General features: G+C 36.6%; 1 protein-coding gene across 1 annotated transcript in view; it reads right to left on the bottom strand.

Annotated features, from left to right (window-relative positions):
* DMD (dystrophin) overlaps positions 1-25074 on the bottom strand; it is a 2326146-nt gene that overhangs the window by 1267650 nt on the left and 1033422 nt on the right. Inside the window, exon 42 of the mRNA XM_036270045.1 lies at positions 17528-17722. Coding sequence (XP_036125938.1) covers positions 17528-17722 — 195 coding nt within the window. The remainder of the gene's footprint in view (positions 1-17527; positions 17723-25074) is intronic.

Below are 25074 nucleotides of genomic sequence, written 5' to 3'. Positions count from 1 at the left end.
TGGAAGTCCTACAACTACGGAATTAAAGCAGCAGCCACATCCAGACTGGTAGGAGGGGCGGAGGCGCAAGGGGCCATGGCGGCTGCACGACGCTGGTCCCACACCCAAGTGTGGCGGATAAAAATCAGGAGGATACCTGGGCTGGGAAGGTCCTTCCTGAGGACTGAGGGGTCCCCGTCCCACACCAGGTGCCCGCTCAGGGTTCCAGTGCCAGGAGGAGAAGTCCCCATAACTTCTGGCTGGAAAAACCAGCAGGAACTGAGGCTCAGGGAAGCTGAAGCAGCTGGAGCCCCAGGCAGCTCCCTAAAGGGCCCGTCCGTAAACTTATTGGACTCTCTCCCACTAAGCTTGGAGGGGAGGCAGCTCGAGGGGCACCAGAGTCATACAGGGAAGAACTGAGCTGTTTGGCACTGGAGCGAGGGCGCCAGAGACACACAGGGAAGAACTGAGCTGTTTGGCACTGGAGCGAGGGCTGGAGCGAGGGCTGGAGAGGGGGCTTCCTCGGGGACAAACGTGCTGTCAGAGGCCTTTGTTCCTTTGGTGAGCCCTTCCCGGGGGCGGCAGACAGAAGCCATATCTGGGACTCCAGCAACCTGGCTCACACTGGTAGCCCCGCCCTGCTGACTCCCTGAGGCCCCGCCCCACCCAACTTTCAGGCCCACCCAAGCTGTTGCCACTTGCTTAACCATAGGATTGGCCTGTCTTGGATCCTGCTTCAGGTTTTTCCTAAATTCTTTCAAAGGAGCAGCATCTGGTCTCAGCGAGCCCCATACCTCTCATTAAGTAATACACTGAAACAAACTCAGGGAGGCAAGCCAAAATGAGGATACAAAGAAACAGGTCCCAAATGAAAGAGCAGAACAAAACCTCAGGAAAAGAACTAAGCGAAATGGAGATAAGCAACCTAACAGATGCTGAGTTCAAAATGCTGCTTATAAGGATACTCAATGAACTTAGTGAGAACCTCAGTGAACTTAGGGAGGGCCTCAAGAGCATAAAAAAGGACCAGTTAGAAATCATGGATACACAGTTAGAATCGAAGGAGGCATTAACTGAAATAAAGAATAATTTACACAGCTTCAATAATAGAGTACGTAAATCCAAGGAGCAAACCATCGATTTGGAATATAAGGAAGCAAAAAATGCCCAATCAGAACAGCAAAAAGAAAAAGGAATCCAAAACAATGAGGATAGTGTAAGGAGCCTCTGGGACAACTTCAAACGTGCCAACATTCGCATCTTGGGGGTGCCAGAAGGAGAAGAGCGAGAACAAGAAATGAAAGCCTGTTTGAAACAATAATGGCAGAAAACTTTCCTAACTTGGTGAAGGAAACAAACATACAAGTCCAGGAACCACAGAGAGTCCCAAACAAGATGAAGCCCAAGAGGCCCACACCAAGACACATCATCATCAAAATGCAAAAGGTTCAAGACAAAGAGAGCATCTTAAAAGCAGCAAGAGAAAGGAAGCTAGTTACCTACAAGGGAGTCCCCATTAGGCTGTCAGCTGATTTCTCTAAAGAAACTTTGCAGGCCAGAAGGGAGTGGCAAGAAATATTCAGAGTGATGAAAAGCAAGAACCTACAACCAAAATTACTCTATCCTGCAAAGCTGTCATTTAGAATCGATGGACATATAAAAACTTTCCCAGACAAGAAAAAGTTAAAGGAGTTCATCACCACCAAACCGTTATTATATGAAATGATGAAGGGTCTTTTTGAAGAAAAAGATAAAATGTATGAACAAACAAAATGGCAATGAATACATATCTATCAACAATGGAATCTACAAACAAAATGAACAGGAAGAACAGAAACATTCTCATAGATACAGAGAACATTTTGTTGGTTGCCAGTTGGGAGGGGGTTGGGGGAAGGGGTGAAAAAGGTGAAGGGATTAAGAAGCACAAATTCATTGCTAGACTGACAAACCTCAAAGGGAAAGGGGTTGGGGGGGGGTGGGAAGAAATAAACCAAAGAACTTATATGCATAACCAATGGACACAGACAATAGTGTGGGAAAAGGTGGGAGGGGGGCGGGAGTGGGGAGGAGGGGGTCAATGGGGGAAAAATGTGGAACATCTGTAATACATTTTACATCCAACAATAAAGATTTGAAAATAAATAAATAAAACATGGGTCTCCCTGTAAGAAGAGCACCAGTTTTTAAAAGGGATGCACAACACAAACAATTTGAACCTAAAAGGAGTTTATTTAACTATCCTGTAACAACTGGCTTCAATGGGCTAAAAAAGAAAAAGAAACTAGAGATCACAGATGATTTGAAATCAAACAAGGGACTTATTTGCCAACTAATCAGGTTGAGATAAAGGTCTCAAGTAACTTAATTTAAAACTATGCGCTATTTTCTATCATAACAGAAAGATTTCTGCTGTTTAGGTTATGTGTGTGTTTGCTTGTTTTTTCATTTAATGTAAAGTGACAACTACTCCCTTGATGTCAGAATGTTTCATTACAGAGCACACTTTTCTTTACCCACCTAAATGGGAAAACTATTTGTATGAATGTCAAAGTAGATAAGGTAGAAATTGAACAGCCCTGGAGTATACTGAACAGGGATAGTGATACCTGAGATAAATTGAACTTATTGTTAATCACATCTGATAAAAAGTAACTTAAAAGAAAACTTATTGAATTGTTAATGTCATTTCTTACCTTCAACTAAATTCTTTGTTTCAGAAATACTTTGAAAGTGCCAGCATGATTTTTGTTGTACTTTCTCTCTAGTCATGAAAATAAATGGGTGTCTCACAACAACAAACAAAAATTCAATTCAGCCGTTGCTGACAATTCAGCACAGTTTTAAAAATGAAGTTGTCTATAATTTACAGGTGTCTTTAGTCCTGTTTTATACTAAAGAAGTCAGCTCAAACACACCTTCATGCGTTTAAAACTCTAACCAAGGTGGGATTTTAAATAATATGTTATTGTAGGATGTGTATACAAACATTAATCTGAAATTGTGTCATATATTTTAAAGTTTGCAATGAAATATTTAAAAATTATTTACAAAACATTGATTTCAAATTTTGCCAATGTTCCTTTAGTAAAAATGTAAGGAAAAAAAAGTTATCTTAAAATTGAAACAATATACTTTCAAGATATAAAACATAAGCTGAAGTGTAAAATAATGTGAAATTGATCACTTAGTGTATTTCCTCCTAAAAGTGACTTCCATTTCTCAGTGATACTCTGGCTTGGAGTAGATTGAATGTCATTAAACAAATAAAACTATAAAAGTGCTTTCTAGTAATTCCTGTTTTCATTTCTCAAAATGGCTCATGGGGCCAGATGGCTAGAAACACCTTGTAAATAACTTTTCTTTTCTTACTATATTTACTTCCTGAAGGAAATTTCTATGTATTGCATCACTAATAGCATCCCCCCCCCCCCGCAGCATTCAGCACTGTTTGGCATAGCCATCATCACACAGCCTTGCCTCCCTGATCTTACCTAGTTCTGCCATGTCCCGTGTTTCTCTCTACTTCTCTGTCTTCATTAACTCAACAAGTTGAAAACCTACCATGTGCCAGGCACCTTCTATGTACAGGAGATACAATGATGAGCCAGAAAGACCAAGCCCTCCTATTTTTCTTACTCCACAAAGACTTTTCTGTAGCCTTAAGCAGAGTTAGTCATTAGATGTCTCAGTCCCTACATCTTCTGGATGCCTCCTCTGTTGGCACCATCAACAATGAATCTATAATGCCATCTTGACATCTTGCCTACCCTGTTTTCCCCCTTCATCGATAAGATCCATTTGTGTCAAGGTGCTAAAGGTCATGGAGCAGCTAAGATTGTCTACAGAGGTGGGGTTAGAGGAAAGAGGGCTGTAAAGGGAACATGGGAAAAGACCCATATTTTGTGAGCAAGTGTGGAAGCAGAGCTAACAAGTTACCCCCAGTGATTCCCACATTGATAACTCTAATCAAGATTCACTCCTGAACTCTTCACATATATATCCAACTGTGTCTTTGATGTCTGCTTGGATGTTTAATAAACACCTTAAAATTAATCTGTCATAAATAAACTTACAAACCTTGTACCCTAACCTGATCCTCCAATAATTTTTCACATTCTCAAGTTAACAGCAGCTCCATTTTTACAGGTGTTCATGTGAAAACTATTGGTGGTATCCTTGAATCCTCTCTCTACCAACCCACATGCAACTGGCCACAAAATCTGATGGGCTCTACCTTTAGAATATATCCAGAATTCGACTGCACCACCACTCTGCTTCAAACCACTGTCTTTAGCTTGGATAATTCAGCATATGAGTTTAGTAATAGTACTTTTTTATAAGGTCACTGTGCTTACCACATGAGTTACCACGAGTAACAAATTTAGAACATGTCCTGCCAAATAATAAATAAGTGGTAGCTATTAGTATTGTCCAAATACTGATTATATTCAAAGTGTGAATACTCAAGGACTTTCTCCTTTCTAAAATTATTCTGTTTCTGCTTTCTACATTGCTTTCTCTTCCTCATGAATTCAGTTACACTCATGTCTTAAGCTATCTAGTTTGGTTATATTATGTCTCTCCTAACTTCATTACTCTTGACCTTGTTTGTGTAACTATAACATGTGTTTTCAATTAATATTACAAATTACTAGAGCTCAGGAATCACATCTTACATTTATTTTAGACTGTTAAGTACAGAATTCAGGCCTTAATAAATATTTGTTGATTTGAATTGAAAACTGAGTTGAAGCTCTGAACTTTAACTTGCTTATGAAAATAAGCCCAGCCGGTGTGGTTCAGTGTTTGAGCATTGACTCATGCACCAAGAGGTCACTAGTTGCATTCCCGGCCAGGGCACATGCCCAGGTTGTGGACCCGGTCCACAGTGGGGGGCATGCAGGAAGCGGCCAATCAATGTTCTCTCTCATTGATGTTTCTATCTCTCTCTTTCCCTCTCCTTTCCTCTCTCTAAAATCAATAAAGAAAAATATTTTAAAAAGAAAAGAAAATCCAATGTGAATTGAAACACTGAACCTTATCATTACATCGTTCTTGATCCAATGAGATCTGCATTCAGGCCCCCACAGATGTTGTGAGCTGTTCAGATATCCCCGTTCATTCTATTTTATTGGTTATTTAGCTTTTAGAGTAAAGAGTGGAATAACAGCCCATCTGCATTTCCTGGCTAAGTTTCTCTATGATTTTCTCTCAGTACCTCAAATACCTAACAACAGAGAAAGTCCTCCATTCAGAGTTCTATCTGTCCACATTCCCCAAATGCCACCGAACCTCGGCAAGAACAAATAGAACCATGAAAACCTGAACTTCAGTGATCCAAGTGTTCCTCAAAAACAATTCTAGTCCATCACAACCAACTAAACTGAAAACAGTTCCACAAGTCATTTGGTGATAGCTACATTTTTTTTTTTTTATCCTCACCCGAGGATATTTTTCCATTTTTTGTACAGATAGAGTGGGAGGAAGAGAGAGAGAGAGAAACATGGACGTGAAGGGACACATCGAGTGGCTGCCACCCGCATGACCAACCAGGGCCGGGGACAAACTGCAACCGAAGTACGTTCCCGTAGCGGGAACCGAACCCGGGTCTCTCCGGACCGCAGGCCGACACTCTAACCGCTGAGCCAAACCGGCCAAGGCGGTGATAGCTACATTTTGTGTTGAGTTGTACACATTGTCTAAATCATTTTACAGAAAATCTTGATAGAAAAATTGGCTCTTGCACATAGTAACAGAGAATTGTGTCACAGCTTTTCTCTTCATTAAAAAGTAAACATGTGGTGTTCTATGTTTCCCATTTTTTAAGAACTAGGATATACTTTTAAGTCTTGTGCAACTGAACATAGGAGGGGCAGGCAGGTTTTAGCAGGGGGGGGATATAGGGAAACCTAAAAAAACTGATTATCACTGAGTAATGGAATTGAAAAATGGGGACAGGATGATTTTCTTTCTTCTTTTCACTTTATATTCTATTTTCCTGTGTAATTATGCAATCACAAACTCCTTATTATTTTCATAAAGACTAAAAATTCAGTGTGAGTGATCAAGCAAGTACATAAATAATTACTATATAAGATAGAATGTAATTTAATCTTTAGAAATTAATATAAATGACAGTACATTATTTGGGGAAAATAGGAAACATATTTGGTAACATTTTGCCTATTTTAAAAATGACCAATGCTGTTGGTGTGGGGAGAGCATGCTTTCTATCATGGTGTTTTACATGAGAGAGAGAAAAGCAAAACAACCGCTTCATAGAATTGTTCTGAACCTAAATGCATAAATTCAAGAAAACATAACAAAACAGAAACCAGGATATAAGAATAGGACCCTAACACTCTACCTTATTTCCTTACCTTTGTGAAAATCTCATGGATTTTCTTAATGATGAGAAAGTCTTTCAATCTTTCACCTAAATTTTGGCAAATTAATTTTGGGAATTGATGGTAGCTGGGGTCCATTAATTATATGTGATTTACAATATAAAAATCTTGCTTTTTACCTTGAATGTTTAGTGATATGCACTAGGATTCAGAAATAAGCAGACTTGGGTGAAAGTCATTGTATTAGATTGAACTATATGCAATTGCCAATATTTGAACATCATGACCTACATAATGTTAATTCATTAGATTGAACTGAATGTTATTATAGTATTAACATGCTCATGATTGCCAACTTAGGCAGAAAAATTAATACATGCTGGCTTTTCTAAATGTCAAAAGAAACACAACAAAATAAATAACGAAAACAAATCTCAAACTACAATGAAAAACACACTACTGATTAAACCAGTCTTCACTTAGAGCTTCAATGCTTTAAATGCTTTAAGATGCAGTTCTGAACTCAGAAAACAGAATTTGAAATACTGAAATAGAATTGGAAAAAAAAGTAATTCAACACATCCCATTAAAATCCAAATTCCCACCCTGGCTGGTTTGGCTCAGCAGTTGGAGCATCAGCCTGTGGTCCAGAGGGACCCAGGTTCAGTTCCTGCTGGGGGTGCGTGCCTGGGTTGCAGTTTGTCCCCGGCCCTGGTTGGGTCATGTGGGTGGCAACCGCTCGATGTGTCCCTTTCATGTCGATGTTTCTCTCTCTCTCTCTCCCTCCCACTCTATCTGAACAAAATATTGAGGGGTGTCCTTGGGTGAGGATAAAAGAAAACAAAAGAAAACAAACTCCAAACAATGACAAAACAACAACAACAAAACCAAACAAATAAACTAGAAAACAACATTCTATTCTTGGTAAAAGCTATGGTGCAGGGAAACTTGAAACAATTTACAATGTGCATTCCTGTTCCTCAAAAAAATATATTTAAAAGTGAGTTATTTTGCCCCTAAAATCAATAGAAAAGTGGAAATTTTTACCCCTGAATAAGTAATAGGTAGCTTTGGAAATACAGTAAAGAATATGTTTGAATATACCATATGAATAATATTTTCTAACAGATGTTTTTGTGGAAAGCAATTTATTTTTTTTAGCTATGTGCATTTTCTTTTTTTACTTTAAACTTTTCATTTTACCTTTAGGCTATTTGTTAAATCTGAAAATAACTTTATGTATATTTTAGACTGTTGTTAACATTTTATTTAAATTTGTGTACATATTAATATGCAATTTTATAAGATTTACCACATTCTTTTTTATGTTGAAAAATGTAACTTTGATAGATAATTCTTCACCTTACATAGGCACACAATAAAACATCACATTCTGAAGAAAGTTGAAAAGTTATGAGATTAAGAGTGGGGGACATTCGGATGGGCTGCGATATCTATTACCTTGAAACTGCAAGAGACAAGGGTTCCAACCAGCAGGCTAACATTTACATACTTAGGACTGGCAACTTTGATAACTTAAAAATAACAACAATCAGGAATTAGATATAGAAAGGGGAGGGGGAAGAACAGTTTGTGTGGGGAGGAACTCTTTCAATGCAGGAAAAAATTCCTGAATATCAAATCAAAGAATAAAATGAGCCCTGGCTGGTTTGGCTCAATGGTTAGAGCGTTAGCCCGTGGACCAATGAGTCACGGGTTCAATTCTGGTCAAGGGCATGTATCTCAGTTGCGATTCATCCTCGGCCCTGGTTGGGGTCCTGGGGAGGCAACCAATTGATGTGTCCCTTTCACTTTGTGTTTGTTTCTCTCTCTCTCTCTCTCTCTCTCTCTCTCTCTCTCTCTCTTTCTCTCTCTCTCTCTCCCTCCCTCCCTCTCTATCTGAACAAAAGTAGAAAAATGTCCTTGGGTGAAGATGAAAAAAAAAAAAGAATAAAACGAGTTCCCATAGCAAATACTAGAGGGATGAAAATAAGAATAAGTAATTGAGGAAGTTTAACACATTCTTAAAGGCAATTTGTTTATAGGATTATTTGCATGGACATTTAATTTACCATAATTTCTAAGACTTTGACTATTTGATGAAGCAATGTGAGTTTTGCAAATCTTAAAATTCATATAATGCTACATAATTTCACTCTATCTTCACAGTAGTAACGGTGAGCAGACTGGGACAGGTATTATCATTGGTCTAATTTCAAAGTTAAAAAAAAACAACTGAGACTTAAACATTTTATGTGACTTGCCCAAGGACATAACTATTAAGAGTCAGGTTCAGTGTCTCATTCAAATTTTTTGAGGTTCAAATCCAGTGCTTTGCCAACCCATCCAGCCTACAGCTTGTCATAACTGTATAATGCAAGCTCAGTGATTGGGAAAATATTACTACTATTTTAATTACATTTTGGGTTTCCTGCCATATACTTTCATAAATGACTGGTTTAAAATTCAGTATACACAAACCTAGACTGAATGTCTCCATGCTGGCATCTATGTATAGATTGTTAGAATTCACACATCTGGATGATTTAACTCAATATAATGTAAAAGAGTCTAAATTTGTTTTTTTATTTTTTCCGCCTTGGCACTGACAGCAGATGAACACTGCTCTGTTCTCTTTGATCACAGAGTCCATATCTGGACTTGCTGGACTGTCATTCATTCATTCAACTGCTATACAGTCAGTGTCTACTAAGTGCTAGGTACTGTTCCAGGAGTTCTCCACACAGTAGTGAACAGGAAAAACAAGTTATTATTTTTTATTTTATTTTATTTTATTTTTTTATCCTCACCCAAGGATATTTTTCCATTTTTTTGTACAGATAGAGTGGGAGGGAGAGAGAGGAAGGGAGAGAGAGAGAGAAACATCAATGTGAAGGGACACATCGAGTGGCTGCCACCCGCACAACCAACCAGGGCCGGGGACAAACTGCAACCGAAGTACGTGCCCTTAGCGGGAACCGAACCCGGGTCTCTCAGGACCGCAGGCTGACACCACAACCGCTGAGCCAAACTGGCCAGGGCCAAGTTATTATTTTTTTCTTCCCGCCAGTCCTATGTATGATGGATGTTGGTCATCAGGGGACAGGTCAGAAGGAATAGGTGACTCATTTGCAAACTACTGCAAATGGTGAAATTGTCTCTTTTGCTGTTGCTGACTCAGTATCACCATTTTAATAAATACAGCACTGCAGTTAAATGGATATACACACACTTAAATGCATGTGTATGTGTTTCTAGACAACCCTGCACTACTGTTTTCACATTTGGGGCTTCAAGGAGTTTTAGCTAACAAAAATGCCTTGAGACCCATTGTAACTTGGTTAACAGAAGAGCCTGCAACTTCCACTTCTAACAAAAAAGAATTATAGAAAGCCATTAGTAGCTGTTGTGACAGCAGCCATTGGGGAGTAGATCTATCTTAAAATTGAAAAAGAGAAATTGGAGTACCAAAGACTCAAACTCCAGGTCATTTTCACTCTCTGGAATTTGTCTTTATCTGACAGATGAAGGCAGCACCCTATATAAATCTAATTTTTATCCTCTTTAGGTCCCATCCAGCTACCAGGCAGTGCATTAATGACAGATCAAATTGGGAAGAATGTTCAATCAAAGGGCATTAAAGTGCTTATTAATTAGATTTTTCTGAGCTTCTAAAGAAAATTTTAGAGTTATATTTAGTGGCTCAATGGTAAGTTGCCCTTTAGATTTTTTTTTTCTTCACAGTTCATGGTCCACATGTGAAAAATACTTCCTAAATACAACTATTTATTTTTGGCCAAAACAGTCTCCATGGGATGATGTCTTGTCTTTGAATAAATAACAAATCAGTAATTATATAACACAGATCAAAAAATGACATCATAATTAGACCAAGAACAGCTTGAATAGTTCACGAAGAAAAGAAAAACCTCCCCATCACTTAATTGCAACCTCAAAATTTCTACTAGTCTTAGGAATGAGAAGGTTTAATGTAGAAGTTTCTGACTTCCAGAATTTATAGGACCAGGATTATAAAAATAGTCTTGCTGGGAGAATGGAAGGAGTAGGAATGAGTTTCTTTAAGTGCATTTTAGCAGAGATGGGAGTAAACTGCAGCATGGGAGTCAGAGTAGGACAACTGCTGAGCCTGATAAAATAATGGCAGAGAGAAAAGAATGAATAATTTCCTATAAAAGAGAGACAGGTGTAAAATATAATGGAAAACTGCACCAAAGCACATATAAATAGGAACTGGGCATGACTATAATGCAGTAAATATCTATAATCTCTTCCCTGTAAAAGAAAAGAAAAATGAAGTACTACAGAAAATGATTTAAGTATGATTTGAATTAGAGTGAATAGATTAATATCTGTAAAGTAATTCACAAATATAAATAGCCAATTGAACAAATAAATCCCAAATCATAAAAGCAGTTGAAGAAAAGAATTATAACTGAATAAATGTGTTAGTTGAAAAACTTGGATTTTCCTTAGAGAAATCACTAAATGATCACATTATTCAAAATGTTATACATAGATCAAAAGATCACTTCTTACAATATGCTAATACATAAATAAAATTCCTATTTTTTAAAATACTTTTTCTTTATTGATTTTAGAGAGAAAGGAAGGGAGAGGGAGAGAAAGAGAGAAACATCAATGAGAGGGAACACCGATTGGCCGCCTCCTGCATGCCCCACACTGGGGATCAGGCTCACAACCTGGGCATGTGCCCTGACTGGGAATCGAACCAGCGACCTCTTGGTGCATAGGTCGATGCTCAACCACTGAGCCACAATGGCTGGGCAAATTCCTATTTTTCCATGCATCAAACTATTCTATTAGAAAATGTATGTATAAGCCCTGGCTGGGTAGCTCATTTGGTTAGGGCATTGTACCCATATGCCAAGGTTGTGGGTTCAATCCTCGGTCAGGGCATATACAAGAATCAACCAATGAATACATAAATAAGTGGAAGAACAAATCAATGTCTCTCTCTCTCTCTCTCTCTCTCTCTCTCTAACATCCCTCCCTCCCTCTCTCTCTCAAATCATAAATAAAAATTATTAAAAAGTGGTAAAAAATTATGTAGAATTTAAAAACATTTGTTATCAAATTCTACTTTGCCATTTTATGTGATCCATGATTATTTAATTTAGAATAATTACAGTATCTTTTTGTAGGGATCTTATTAAATTGGTAAAAAAAAATCTAACCCTTTATCTAGTATGTCCCTGTATTACAATGCCCACAAAGTTTTTCTTTTATTTTCCTTCAGATTTGTACATATAGTGCCTTCTTCCATTATATAATTCTCCTAACACAAGAGTGGAAAACGATCAGATTGCACATGGCATTAGTTTTGTCTTCACTCAAGTGATTGGCATTATTAAATTTGTGCTTAAATGCAATGAAATAGATTCCAAAGAAGAGAGATTTTGACCTGGGTGCTAAGCTCTCGGTTGCCAGCACTTTGCCCCTGCTTCAAGGCAAGACCGGAATATGGAAGGCACAATATATCAATGAGAAGAAATCTCACACCCCTCAAGGGACCCTCTGCCAAATTCACAGGACATCTAAATACTCCTGAGCTCCACATCTGCTGAGAATGTGTCTTTCTACACACATACAGTGATACCTCGGTTCCCGAACGCCTCGGTTTTCGACCAAATCGGTATTCGACCAGGAGATTCGAGAAACTTTTGTCTCGGAATCCGAACAAATATTTGGAACTCGAACTTCCAAGATGAACCGAGTTGAGCCGAATGGCGTTCATTCGGCCCAGCACGCCTTGCTTGCATCATCAGTGTGAGTGCAGAGAGAGAGTCACGCTTTGTGGAGAGAGTCACGCTTTCCTATTGGGGTTTCATTGCTTCGGTTCTCGAACAATTCGGTTCTCGACCGTCCTCCTGGAACGAATTATGTTCGAGAACCGAGGTATCGCTGTACTCATTTTTGGTTGGATACAGAAATAAATCTGCTAGCTCCTCTCTGAAAACATTTCCAGAATCTAAAAATCTCTCCTTATCATCCCAGTCCAAGCCACTGGCATCTCTCCTCCAACTGTTCTTGGTATTTACTCTTGATCCCCTTCAGTTCTACTTTCAACCAGTGGGGTCCTTTTAAAGAATAAATCAGATCATGTCACTCATCTCCTCAAAAACTTACAATGGCTCCTATCTCACTCAAAGTGAAAGGTAATATTTACAACGGTCTGCCATGCCCTCCACAACCTGAACTCCCACAAGCCCCTTTGGTCTCATCCCCTACTACCTATCCCAACTCAGTCTGTTCCAACCACAATGGATCTTCTGCTGTGCACTGATCAAGTTAAGCAAGCTCCCAACATGTGGGCCTTCTCATTGACTACTGACTATGCCCAGTCAGCAGGGTTGACTCCCTTACTTCTTCAAATCTTTGCTCCAATATTCTCTCCACTCTATTTAGAATCATAATTACAACTCTTGCCATTCTAAGTACTACTGCTCCTTAATAGTCATATACTTCCTTACCCCACATTGTGTATTCTTTTTTTCATAACATGCTTCATCTCTAAGTATACAATATTTACTGATTTATTATTTGTTTGCTTATATTCTACCTCCCACTGATACAATAAAACTTGTATGAGGGGAGGGTCCATTGGTTTTGCTTACTAATTTTTAAGCATTTACAGCAATGCCTGCTGCATAGTAAGAGCTTAATAAATATTTTTTAATAAATGAATCCCCACTCCTTAGATTAGTAGCTTACCCTAACAATTCTTTTTAGGTCTCAAGGGTCATGCATAAAACTGAACCAGTCAAAAAAGACTGAACAATTTTGCTTTACAATTTTTGTCTAAGCTCAAAACAAGCTATCCCCAGTGCTGTTGAGGTTGAACTAAGGTTACATTTACTTCTTGTCTCTATCCAAACTCTACATTGGGCCCAAGTGTCCTGTCAACATCTGTGAGTTTTCTTCATATGTTCACACTTCTTATCATCCTTTTGGGTACCAAAAAAAAAAAAAAATTGCATGTCCAGCTTAACCAGAGCATCTATATTATCAGCAGTTTAGAAGAGACAACTCAAATGATGCTTGTTTGACTTCTTTCTTTCCTTCACTTTGTTTTCTTCTTTCACCTCCCTTTTCTCCTTGCTTCCTTCCCTTCCTCTGTCCCTCTCTTCCTTCTTTCCTTTTATGGAATTTTCTTAAGCTGGCATGACTTAAGATGGAATTAGAACCCAGGACATTTTCCTATGACCTAGGCAGGCCAGACCACAGTATTCTACAATGTTTTGCCAAAATTCACCCTTGATCTACTCAACATAGCACCCAAGAAACAGCCTCATGAAAGGTGGTCTAGTTTAGTTTAACAGCATAGATCATGAGCTACTTTGATTGGGCTTGAGTCTTCCTCAACCAATACCAGTTGTATCAACTTTGTCAGGTTACTTTCTATTTCATCAGTTTTTTTCATATGTGAAATGGAGATAATAATTTTAGATACTGCACAGAGTTGTGGGGAAGATTAAATGACTTAATATAGGTATATTATTAAAAGAGTGCCTAACCCCTGTACAAAAGTTGATTCTTCCTATTACTTTTTGGTAAAACCCAGGTGCCATCCTTATCTCAAGTCATGTTCTTATTTTTGTCCTAAAAATGTACCATTACCAATGTCAACAGAATTGTTGTTAAGTGCTGAATAAACAGTACAGATGCCATTATTTATTTCAAAATTGTCCTAGGTTGGGTTCCCCTACAGACAGATCCTAAGAGTAAAATGTGCGTGCAAGTGGTAAGCTTGGAAATAATCTTAGGAAGCACTGGTAAGGGAACGGGGAAGGTAAGAAAGGAAGCCAGGAAAGAGTGTAATGTGAGGAAGGTTTCTACTGTGTACAATCTTGAATCATGGGTCATCAATGGGGAGCTTTAGGTCAGAGTGCACAACATGCCTCAGACTAACCCCAACTGAAGATGTGAATGAGCAGTGTTGTTCATCTACTGAGCACCATCTTTCATTGGTTGATGTTTGTTGAGAGATGTGGGAAGGCAGAGCCTTAATCCCCTGAAATGTATGGGTTTTTTGAATTAGAGAGAGCCCCAGGGCAAAGAGTCCCAGGACCTTGCAGGTGGCAGCTGCTAGTCAGAGTGCAGGGAATGGTCAGTGAGGAGGGGGTATGGGTGGGGCCCCAAGAGAATTTCATATATGGGTGGAATGGAAGCTTTCAGTAAAATCAGGTATGTAGAAGCATTAGGATAAATCCTTTCCATTGGGCCTCTTACTGAATCATTTCCACCTTTATGCCAAGAGTTTAGATTTTTAAAGCTCTTGGGAACAACTTTTGGAAACTTAAAAATTATGTGACTAAAAATGTCTATACTTTATTATTTGTATTTTTTATTTGGATAAGAACACAATATGAGATCTACCTTTGTAACAAAATTTTAAGTGTGCAATGTATTACTGTTACTCTAGGCACAATGCTGTACAGCAGACCTCTAGAATGTATTCCTCTTGCAAAACTGAAACTTTATGTCCATTGAACAGCAACTCCCCTTTATCCCCTCACTCCAGTCCCTGGAAACCACCATCGGACTCTCTTTTATTATTTGCACACTTTCATATGAAATACTTTAAAACAAGGTTAGAGGATTTTGCATAGTAATTATATTTTATCAAATTTTATTGACAATTGACTTTTTCTTTAAAATAAAGTGCAAGTTGCTTGGCCGGTGTGGCTCGGTGGCTAAGCATCAGCCCATGCACCAAGAGGTTGCTGGTTTGTTTCCCGGTCAGGGCACATGCCCAGGTTGTGAGCCCGATCCCCAGTGTGGGGCATGCAGGAGGAGGCCAATTGATGTTCTCTCTCATCGATGTTTCTATCTCTCTCCCTTCCTCTCTCTCTAAAATCAATAAAGAAAAAAATTTTTAAATAAATAAAATAAAGTGCAAGTTATTTCTAATAGTGATCAAAACTTTCAAAACAAGCAAGTATTTCAAAATTATGGTACTATTATTTATCTAATGAACGTTGTTAACGTTTTACATATAAACAATGACACTTAATTGATTCATAATGCTAATATTGGCTTTGATATAAAAATTATATATTACTTAGGTATATGTTCCTCATTCATCGCTAGTTGTGCCTTTAGCTAGTTAGTTTGCTATATATTAAATGCAGATTTCCATATGTAAATAGCTGTTTATCTGCTTAGTCCTTGTCAAAATGATTAGGTAGCTTCCTGATTCAATACATCTATGACAATCATATGTGCTGTATTAGTTCTATTTTGTTCAGAAAGTAATTACTTTAACTTATCACACGTTATTTGGATTGTATTGCACTTCCAAGAAATATGGATGTTAAACCACAGCAATACCTACTATAGTTCTGTAATTTGATTCATGCAAATCTGTCAGGAATAAAATCAACCACAATTTCATTTCAAACCTTCCCAACCAGCAGCTGTACAACTTATGCATTCCTTTTCTATTTTTACTACTGGATAATGACAAAGATGAATGCCGTTAAGAGGAAATACATATTCATTGGAAATACTGAGATCAAAACTATCCCCCTTCAAAAACCCATAAAGGTAGGACGTCCATTTGCCTGCAGCAGATTTCTTAGGAGTGAGATGGAATTATGCCCAAAAGGACATCTAATGAGGATTCAATAATCCAGTTCAATTAAACCTGCACGCCTTTTTACAAACCACAGTAATCAATACCATCACAATTGGTGTCAGCTATAATATTATTAAATGTATCTGGAAGAACAAATGATTAGCTATGAGTGTAGCCAGGGGGCCCATCATTTTGAGTGTGCAGGGTTAAGATGTATGAAAACAAAGATATTCAATTGGCAACTTAATAAGTTTAGGGTCACTGCTCTCCTAACCTATATGTCCATGAACATGGAAAGGAATGAAGATTAGCTCATTAGCAGTGATTTACATGTTGAATGACAATGATGAACTTACAAACTGCAGTGTTATGAGAAATTAGTTATTGTGAATAATGATAGGAGTGCTGGCATGTCTCCTTTATCAATTGATTGGATTTCTTTTCTTCACTGTAATCATCAGCCATTTGACTTTTACTTCAAAAAGAAATAGTACGATACTGAAATGGATGGAGTGGTTCCAGAAAGCCATGCATCTCTTATTTTACTTTAGTGTGTAATTTTATAGCTTAGTTGATATAATGTAAGATATAAAACTCAAGCCACTCAAGATAATGGCAACTCTGATTTCGAAAACAAACAAATAGCTTTATCTGTTTGTATATTTATGCAGATAAGTGTGTAATATGGAAGGAGCTTTTAAAAATCATTGAGTATAAAATACTTTGGCTAATAGGTGCTACTGAGAGCAAACTTATCTTCTGTTTATAATTTTATGTTATTTGCATTGGAAAAGACCCAGCTCTGGCTATACTATCATATTTCATTTTGAGTGAGAAATGTATGACCACAAAGATTATCTTGAGACACACATTATTATGGACATTTCCTTGATGCTATATTCATTTAGCTTCAGATACTTCCCTATAAAACTCAAAGCCTATCTCCTTATCATGTTTTTTTCTTAGTTCGTAATTCAGAACTTATAGCTGGTGGTTAGAAAAAAGCTGGATTCGGCTGGTAGCCTTTTCCTGGTAAGTTTAAAGAAAATATTTTATTGCTTTCTATTCAATTAGATTCCATATAGTGTAGTATTGATGCTAACAATATTTGAAACTGAATATGAACATTAAAGTGAAAATATAAAACTAAAATGATATACAGTAGATAACATGTAAAACCTCATCTAATTTCCCTTCTATAAGAGAGGACAGAAAAGTAATGTATCGGTTGGGAATAAGCCTTTCTTCTATCAAAGCTTGTTTTCTTGGTGCTGCTTTTTAGAACTTGTTTTTTGGGTGAGTCCTTTCTGTCTTAAACGAATGTATGTCAAACCTTTATTGTTGTATAGTCCTTTGTTTTAGGAGGCCTCTCAACATTAAATATTATGAAATACCTCTTTGAATTTATGTTTCTCTTTCCACCCCAGATTTCTAAAGCTAACCATCCTATAAAGTGTTTTAAGAATTCCATTTGTAAGTCAAAATGCCTTTGCTTTACACACTTAAGTCAACTGTTTGGTACCGCCAATGATCAATGTGATCATCTTGTAAAATCTAAATGAAAGTGCTTTGCTTTTACCTTCAGAGACTCCTCTTGTTTAAAGAGATCTTCAAAATCTTTAGCACAGAGGTCAGGAGCATTAAGAAGTTGTTCCACTTCTGATAAAGCTTGTGAGACATGAGTGATCTCAGTCAGATAAGTAGAAGGCACATAAGAAATTTCCAAAGGCATGTCTTCAGTCATCACCATCAGCGATTCTTCACGGACTGTGTGCTGGTATTGATATACAAAAGAACAATTCTTTTAGCTTCCTAATAATGAAAAGACCTCTACTGAGTTTATACAGATTCCAGTTCATAGCTGACAGAGAGCTGAAAGTTGGTAAAAATGCATGATAAGTGTATTAAAAAGGTTATTTATAAACCCCCTTCTTCCAAAAAGTGTTAGAACCTTTTATAATAAGAGACACATACACATTAGCACCACAAATATAAGAATGAAAAACCAAGAGCCATAGGGTCATGAGAAGGGTAGATTTTCCCCTAGGAAAGGATCCTTTTGACAACTGATTTTTAAAATGTAACTTTAAGGTTCCTTGAAAACTTGGTATGGGGTAGGATGGGGTGGGGTCTACATCTGTGGTAGTCATACCAAAGGAACCTTTCCTGTACCTTTTTCCCCCTAATTTTGATTGAGGTACAAGAGGAGCAAAGTATTTTTAGCTGGTATGTACTTTCCTATTATATATCTTTCTCCAAATTCTAGACATCAAGTCCTCTCTTTGATGCTAGTTTCTAAGAGAGTTAAGCTGCTATTTAAGTTACTAGATCATTAGGACTGAGGGTGGAATTCACATTTTAATAAGAACTCCAGAAAGTCCTGATATCTAAGCAAGCACCAGCCTTTCCTCCTCGGTCAGCATTTTGCATTTTCCTACCTGGCATTCAAGTGCTACATGTGATGGGTATTTTGAGCTCTGAGTCCTTTTGGAGGTGGCCAGTGGTGCCTTTTTCCCTATTCCTTCTAAGGGCAAGAAATAGACACTGCTTGACTCGCAAATTCAAAAAGATGGATGACCTCTGCTCTCTTCTGTCTACAGTATGTGTAAGCAGCAAAACTGTTGTAATTGAAATTAGTTTCCCAGTAAGTTTGTTTTGAATTGATCAATTGTCATCTGCCTATTGATGAGGTCAGCTGAGGGGTTTAGTAGCAGGGTGTCTTGGGGGGGGGGGTTCTGATGATAGGCATGCTAACACAGCCATTCACTACTTCACAGACCTTAGGACAAGACCATCCTCATTCTTGCAATAATATAATTAAATGGAGATTCGGATCTAAGACAGAAGCCACACTAAAATGAGAAATAAGCTGGTCCATTTATGCTTTCTTTTTCATTTCCCAGGTCCAGGATTCTTGTACTCAATTCTTACATAACATAAAAATACAATAATTCTAATTTAGATGTTTTATCTACTTACGTCACTGCAGATTCATAGAATTACACAAATTAGCTTAAATTATATAATGATACCTTTTACAAAGTTTGGTTTAATGTGCATATCATAACCAAATACCTGACACATACTCTTTCATGATCAGTGGAATGATCACCTACATGCACTTCTAATTTTCCATTTAAAATAACAGAATTTGGGGCTAGAGTTTGATGAGGACAAACCAGAGATTTAACCATAGATTGTTAAATCCAAATCCTCAATTTCTCCATTTCAAACCAACCATTTCACCATTTTAAGAGAAAAGTAAATCAGCAGGCTATTTGAATTTCCAATTTTCACGGACACATTAGGCTTAGCACTAACCAGTTAACAACACAAGTCAGGCAAATTTCCTATGACTTTTATACTTTCCATTAGACTGGTAACTGTTGCTCTTAATAAAAATATCCTAGTTAATAAGTTTGTCTTTCTTATATGCCTCAGTTGCTTCAATTCCAGAGGGAAAGATAGTTCTACATTATCGGAAACAAGAATATTTTTCTGTATCATTTTATATAATGGTGCAATTACCTTTTTTTAATTGTACACATTTTATACCTGTACTTTTCTATAGAATAGTGGTTTTTGTTATTTGGGACAGAGTTGGATAAAAGACTAGTAGTAGTTTCTTTCTTGTAAGTATGTATGTATGCATATATACTGTATGTATGTTGCATACTGTATTATTTATGTATGTATTTTATTTAACCAAAAGAGTTGTTTTACAATGAGACATATCTTAAAAATATTTAGAAAACATCTGAGTCTCATTTTAAAAAATCATTGTTAGTTCCAAAAGGTTTGGATATCTATTATTATTTTTTCATAAAAGGAAAATGATCCTAAGATCTTTATATCTACTTTCTGTTTCTCTTTTGACATGTAGTTTCCTAGATCTCCTATACCTACATTCGGGATGCCCTCAGTTATCTTAATTCATATTAGTGCCTTATAGATGTAGTGATTATGAACTGTAAATAGCAAGGAACTTAATTGAACAGTTAAATACAATAAAGAAAAGGGGCGCTAAAATAAATTCACATTTGACAACTGCCTTGGATTTAATTTCCTGAAATGTAATTTAAAACCCAAAGGTCTAATTCTTTGGTGTTTGTGGATAGTTTTTTGTTTTACATAAAAATGAGATTTATTTAAATAATAATTAATTATCACCATACAGCTCTAAAGACTGGAGTTCTGCATCTCAGAAGACCTAACATCAGCTTCAGGCCTAAACAAAAGCTCTGAGAACCACAGCACATTGTATTCTGGCTTCTCATTTATTTTTTCATGACGACATGTGTCTATCATAGATTCTTTTATTACATATAGATTCACTTCTTTTCCTCATAATAAGTATTCACTAAGAGAAAACACATTTTGGCCTACATTTTAATGGAAATCTCTTTTAGGAGAAAGTTATGACATCTATTCAAATCCAGAACTTTTCAAATAATTGAGATTTGTATCTGGTTCTAGAAACCAATTATGCTTTCTTTTTTCTTTAAAGATGAAGTCCTTATTAACCTGATTGTAATCCCCTTCAAAGAATCAAAGAATCCTTAGCCAGGGCATGCTCTATTAATATGAATAATGTAACTTTTTTTTTGGGGGGGGGTATATGCCCCTAGCGGGAACCAAACCCAGGACTCTGGTCTGCAGGCCAATGCTCCAACAGCTGAGCCAAACCTGCCAGGGTAATTATGTAACTATTTTATATTTTTAATATATTTTATTGATTTTTTAGAGAGAGAGAAAGGGGGAGAGAGATAAATACATCTATGTGAGAGAGAACATCGATCGGCTGCCTCCTGCATGCCCCCTACTGGGGAACGAGCCTGCAACCCGGGCATGTGCCCTGACTGGAAATCGAACCGGGACCTCTCAGTCCATGGGACGACGCTCAATCCACTGAGCCACACTGGCCAGGCTGTGACTATTTTCAAGACTATCATAGATAAACCTTAGAGCAATTGGTATCAATCCAGGGAAATAAGTGGTCAAACCAGGACACATCCTATTCATCCCATGCTCAGACATAGCATGATGAGATTCTCCAATTCATTTAGAAATATTAAAAATGTTATTTTTTTATTTGATAAAAGTAATCAAAGAAACAGAAAGGTATATCCCATCACTTTAGAAGAGATTTCAATGATAAAACAATTGCTATATTTGCTATCTTAAACTACTCATAAGTAATCTTTCTATTTTTTCTTGTGCAAAATAAATTAAATTAGAATGCTTTAATTCCTAAGTGCCTTCTGGTTACAATTAGCTGTGGGCACTGATGCAGCTGTATTTTGTAAGTTAAATTCTAAAAGGTTAATATCACACATTTAAAACATTTAATGAAGACTCATCTATTGTAGGACTTAGCTCCTCCTATTATCTTGATACATACTATCCATGGATAGGAAAAGTTAAATATTGCATATCATAGGAATAATCCAGTGAACTTTTATGGGAAAAAAATCAGAAATACTCCAAAATAATTCTTTGACATCATTGGGAAAATGTCAACTCATTTTCTAGAAAACTCAGTTTTATACATTTTGAACATTCTCATTTATTATGAAGTTCTAATCAATTTATATATATAGATGTATATAAATAGATTTTTATAATAGAGGGAGCTGTACCATAATTTTCATATACAGGCAACTGCTAAAAATTTAATCAAAGAGTCAGAAACTTGGGGATCTAGTTCACTATCTACTCCTTAAAATATAGCCTTCTTTTTGACAGTCATGCAAGTCCATAATGAATAAACTATATCCACTGAGTCACTTTCAGTTTGGTTTAATAAAAATTTCAGTTACTTAAAAATCAGTGTAATTGGAAGTATCATGTTCATATTCTCTTCTTTATGCAAAATCCATGCACTCATATTCAGATTTTGCCTTTTCATTTGAATTTCATTAACTCTGCCTTGAATAATTATATGCTTCTGAATTCTGATGTGTACAAATCCTGTCTAACCTTTTGAAAATCAACTTGCTTTTGTTAATGTTCTTTACCACCTTATATCATTATAGATATTCATGCATCATTAGCGAGGAAGTGCTGTAGCCATACTAATTCATTTTATTTCTCTCTGTTCATATTCTTTTCTAATGATATATACCCTAAAGAATACAGTATCCTCATTTTCTGGGAATGAAAATCAAGAGATGTGGAAGAAAGCATCAAAGTACCTATTTTTATTAAGAAATGAAAAGCTCAATCGATGCTTACAAAAGATCAGTATGGGACAAAACTATGATTTGTAGCACCTCAAGTTGAGGTAGAAAGAGTTTTGCGATTTTGAGCTATGTAAGTAGACCTAGATATCACTCATAAAGTTTTTAAAAAATAACGTTGGCTTCTCTGAAACTTTAGTGATCACATTCTTTTTATTACTTAAAATGTGTTTCTTGAAGGGCCACATAACTGCATGAGATGAAAGCAATCCTGTTTTGAAACAAATGGTGCATCATACCTAAGTTTTTAAAACACAATGTTTTTTTTCCTCCATGATTTAAGAGACTTCTCTCTGTTCAATATAAAAGTTTCAAATGGGTTGTGGTTACTGGTACACTTATGAGTTATGGGGTCAAAGAAAGTGAAAAAGGAAAATGTGCTATAAGCCATATTATAATATATTCCTTTAAAATACCTATATATCTAGTATAAATATGGTATATAGAAGATATATCAATGCCTTCAAAGACTAACAAAAAAACAGACTAGAATCTGGACAAAAGTAATACTGTGATAAAGCCTTTTTTTATTCTGTTGATGTTATTCAAGAAAAAGATGTGCCATTGCCTACCTGGGTGGAGGGGAGGGAGAGCAGGAGAAGTGGAGGAGGGTAAAGGGGGATAAATGATTATGGAAGAAGACTTGACTTCGGGTGGTGAACACACAATACAGTGTACAGATGTGTTGTGGAGTTTTGCACCTAAAATCGGTATAATTTTGTTACCCAATGTCACCCCAATAAATTCAATAAAAAGGAAAAGAAAAAAAAAAAAAGATGCATCAAACCTTCAAAATAAAACCAGATTATTTACCAATGATTTAACATGAGCCATGGTCTTAAATCTGTTAACTTATATCTGATTATCTTTCCTTAAATGAACATTCTAAATATTATAACATTTAAAAAATAATAATACAATGGCATGTAAATCCTAATAGCTTTACAGGCTTCATGTGAGTTCTGATGGCTCATAAGTGACATGGAAATGGGAAAGAACTAAGTTTCCTTACACTGGTAGCTCTACTTACAAGTCTTCAGAGAAACACAATTAAGTTTCCTTCTAGATATCATTACAGTAAGAAGGACACTTGAGCTATTTTTATTGCTTTCTCCTTGATCATTTCTAGAAAAGAAGCCTGAAAAGGCAAGTCAAATAAGCAAATTTGGCAAAAAAAAAAAAAAAAAGACTGTTACCATAGAAAGAGAAAAGACCTAAATAAGAAAGCATATAAAAGACAAGAATATGACGTATATAAAATAGGGATGGGTTCAGTCCTTCCTGGTCATTGTTTTGCATACACACAAATGATGGTACTAGAGTTCTGAAAGTACTCGGCCTTGTGTGCTTTTAATGAAGTCACTGTTCAGAAAGACCTTGCATAATCTGCCTAATGAGTCCAAATGGACTGGTTATGATCTTACATAGAGAAAATAGCTGTGAGACATTGTTTGCTCTTAGGTATGCCTCCCTTACTACATCATCTAGAAAATTACCTATGTTAAGCTATGGAACAATTGAAGGGAGGATCAATCCTCGAATGGCATTAATTGATCAATAAACTACTAGCTTATAATTTACCTTTTGCTTAAAACTGAAACGGATGAAATGCATAAAATAATCAGAGTAGATAGAATACTGCAGAAAAGCATCCCTTGTAGTCATTTGATTATTTTCTAAAATTAGAATACCTTTTTTTAGCTGGGCAGGCTGTTAGTGAAAGAGATTTGCAGGTGAAACTGGATTTGCCAGTATTTAAGTATGTCCTGCTTCTAAGAGGCCAGGTATATGTAGTGTCACATATAAAGGGTCTGGCTGTACCAACTCATTGATCTGCCTCATGTTCATTCCTTCCTGCCAGCACCAAATTTCCCGAATTCCTCAGGGCCAAGCTAAATTACCATCTAATTAAACTGATAAACTGAATCTCGATTATGTGCTAATGGCTTATAGTGGTTTAAAGTGTTATCCTTCACAGGATAGCATCTGCATTTTAATAAGGGTTTTCAATTAATTAACATAGATTAGTAACATGGTAGAATTCTAGTCACTAAGTATGCCTGTAAAAGAAGTGAAAGAAAGGGGCTTAGTTTCCTACCAAGGGAAGCACCAACACATAAGCACCAACATATATGGCCTACCTTGTAAGAAATCACCCGGCAAGTAACAATAATTTAATAAATAAGGTTATACACCCTAGGTGCCTTACAATGTAAAATAAATGCAGCAAAGACTCATGCATAGTACCTGGCATATAGCAGGTTATCAAAAATATTTGTTGAACAAGTGAATGAAGAAACTATCAGCTTCAAAGGATAATTCAAAAAAATAGGTATTGCTAGAATTGCTGGGGTCTACAATAGCAATATAATTTCCATTTTAGAATTCCCAGAATCCAAATGGAAATATTTTGTTTATTTCATAATATAATCATTGGTGCAGATTTAAAAAGTATTTCTGATCTAAGTATGTCACATTTCTCCAATTTAATGCGCACTAGCTAACTGCTATTACATATCTTGGCTCTTCAGTTGCCTCTCAGTTATGAATGTAACTCATTACACGTCAACCAAAAAAAGCAGTTATTTGGGGTATTTTTATACAGATAATTTGAGGAGATATTAATTTTAGCCCCGTCATGGAGGCCCACAATGCCGATTAGCAAATTGAAATGTTTGAGAAGATTTGCAGTTAAGAAATATTCTGAATCCTTGCTAACTCTTCCCATCGTCTTCACATAAAACTTTTAATGTACATATCCAGTATACATTTTTTGATCACAAGATGTCCCATTATATCAGTTTGGGAATACATGAGAATTTTTTAATATGTTCACATGTGAAAATGGACACATATATATATACACACATACATTTAATTTAATGTG

Source organism: Molossus molossus, unplaced genomic scaffold (genome assembly GCF_014108415.1).
Source record: "Molossus molossus isolate mMolMol1 unplaced genomic scaffold, mMolMol1.p scaffold_m16_p_2, whole genome shotgun sequence".
In the NCBI taxonomy this organism is placed as follows: domain Eukaryota; kingdom Metazoa; phylum Chordata; class Mammalia; order Chiroptera; family Molossidae; genus Molossus; species Molossus molossus.
This window is presented reverse-complemented; position numbering and strand designations above follow the sequence as displayed.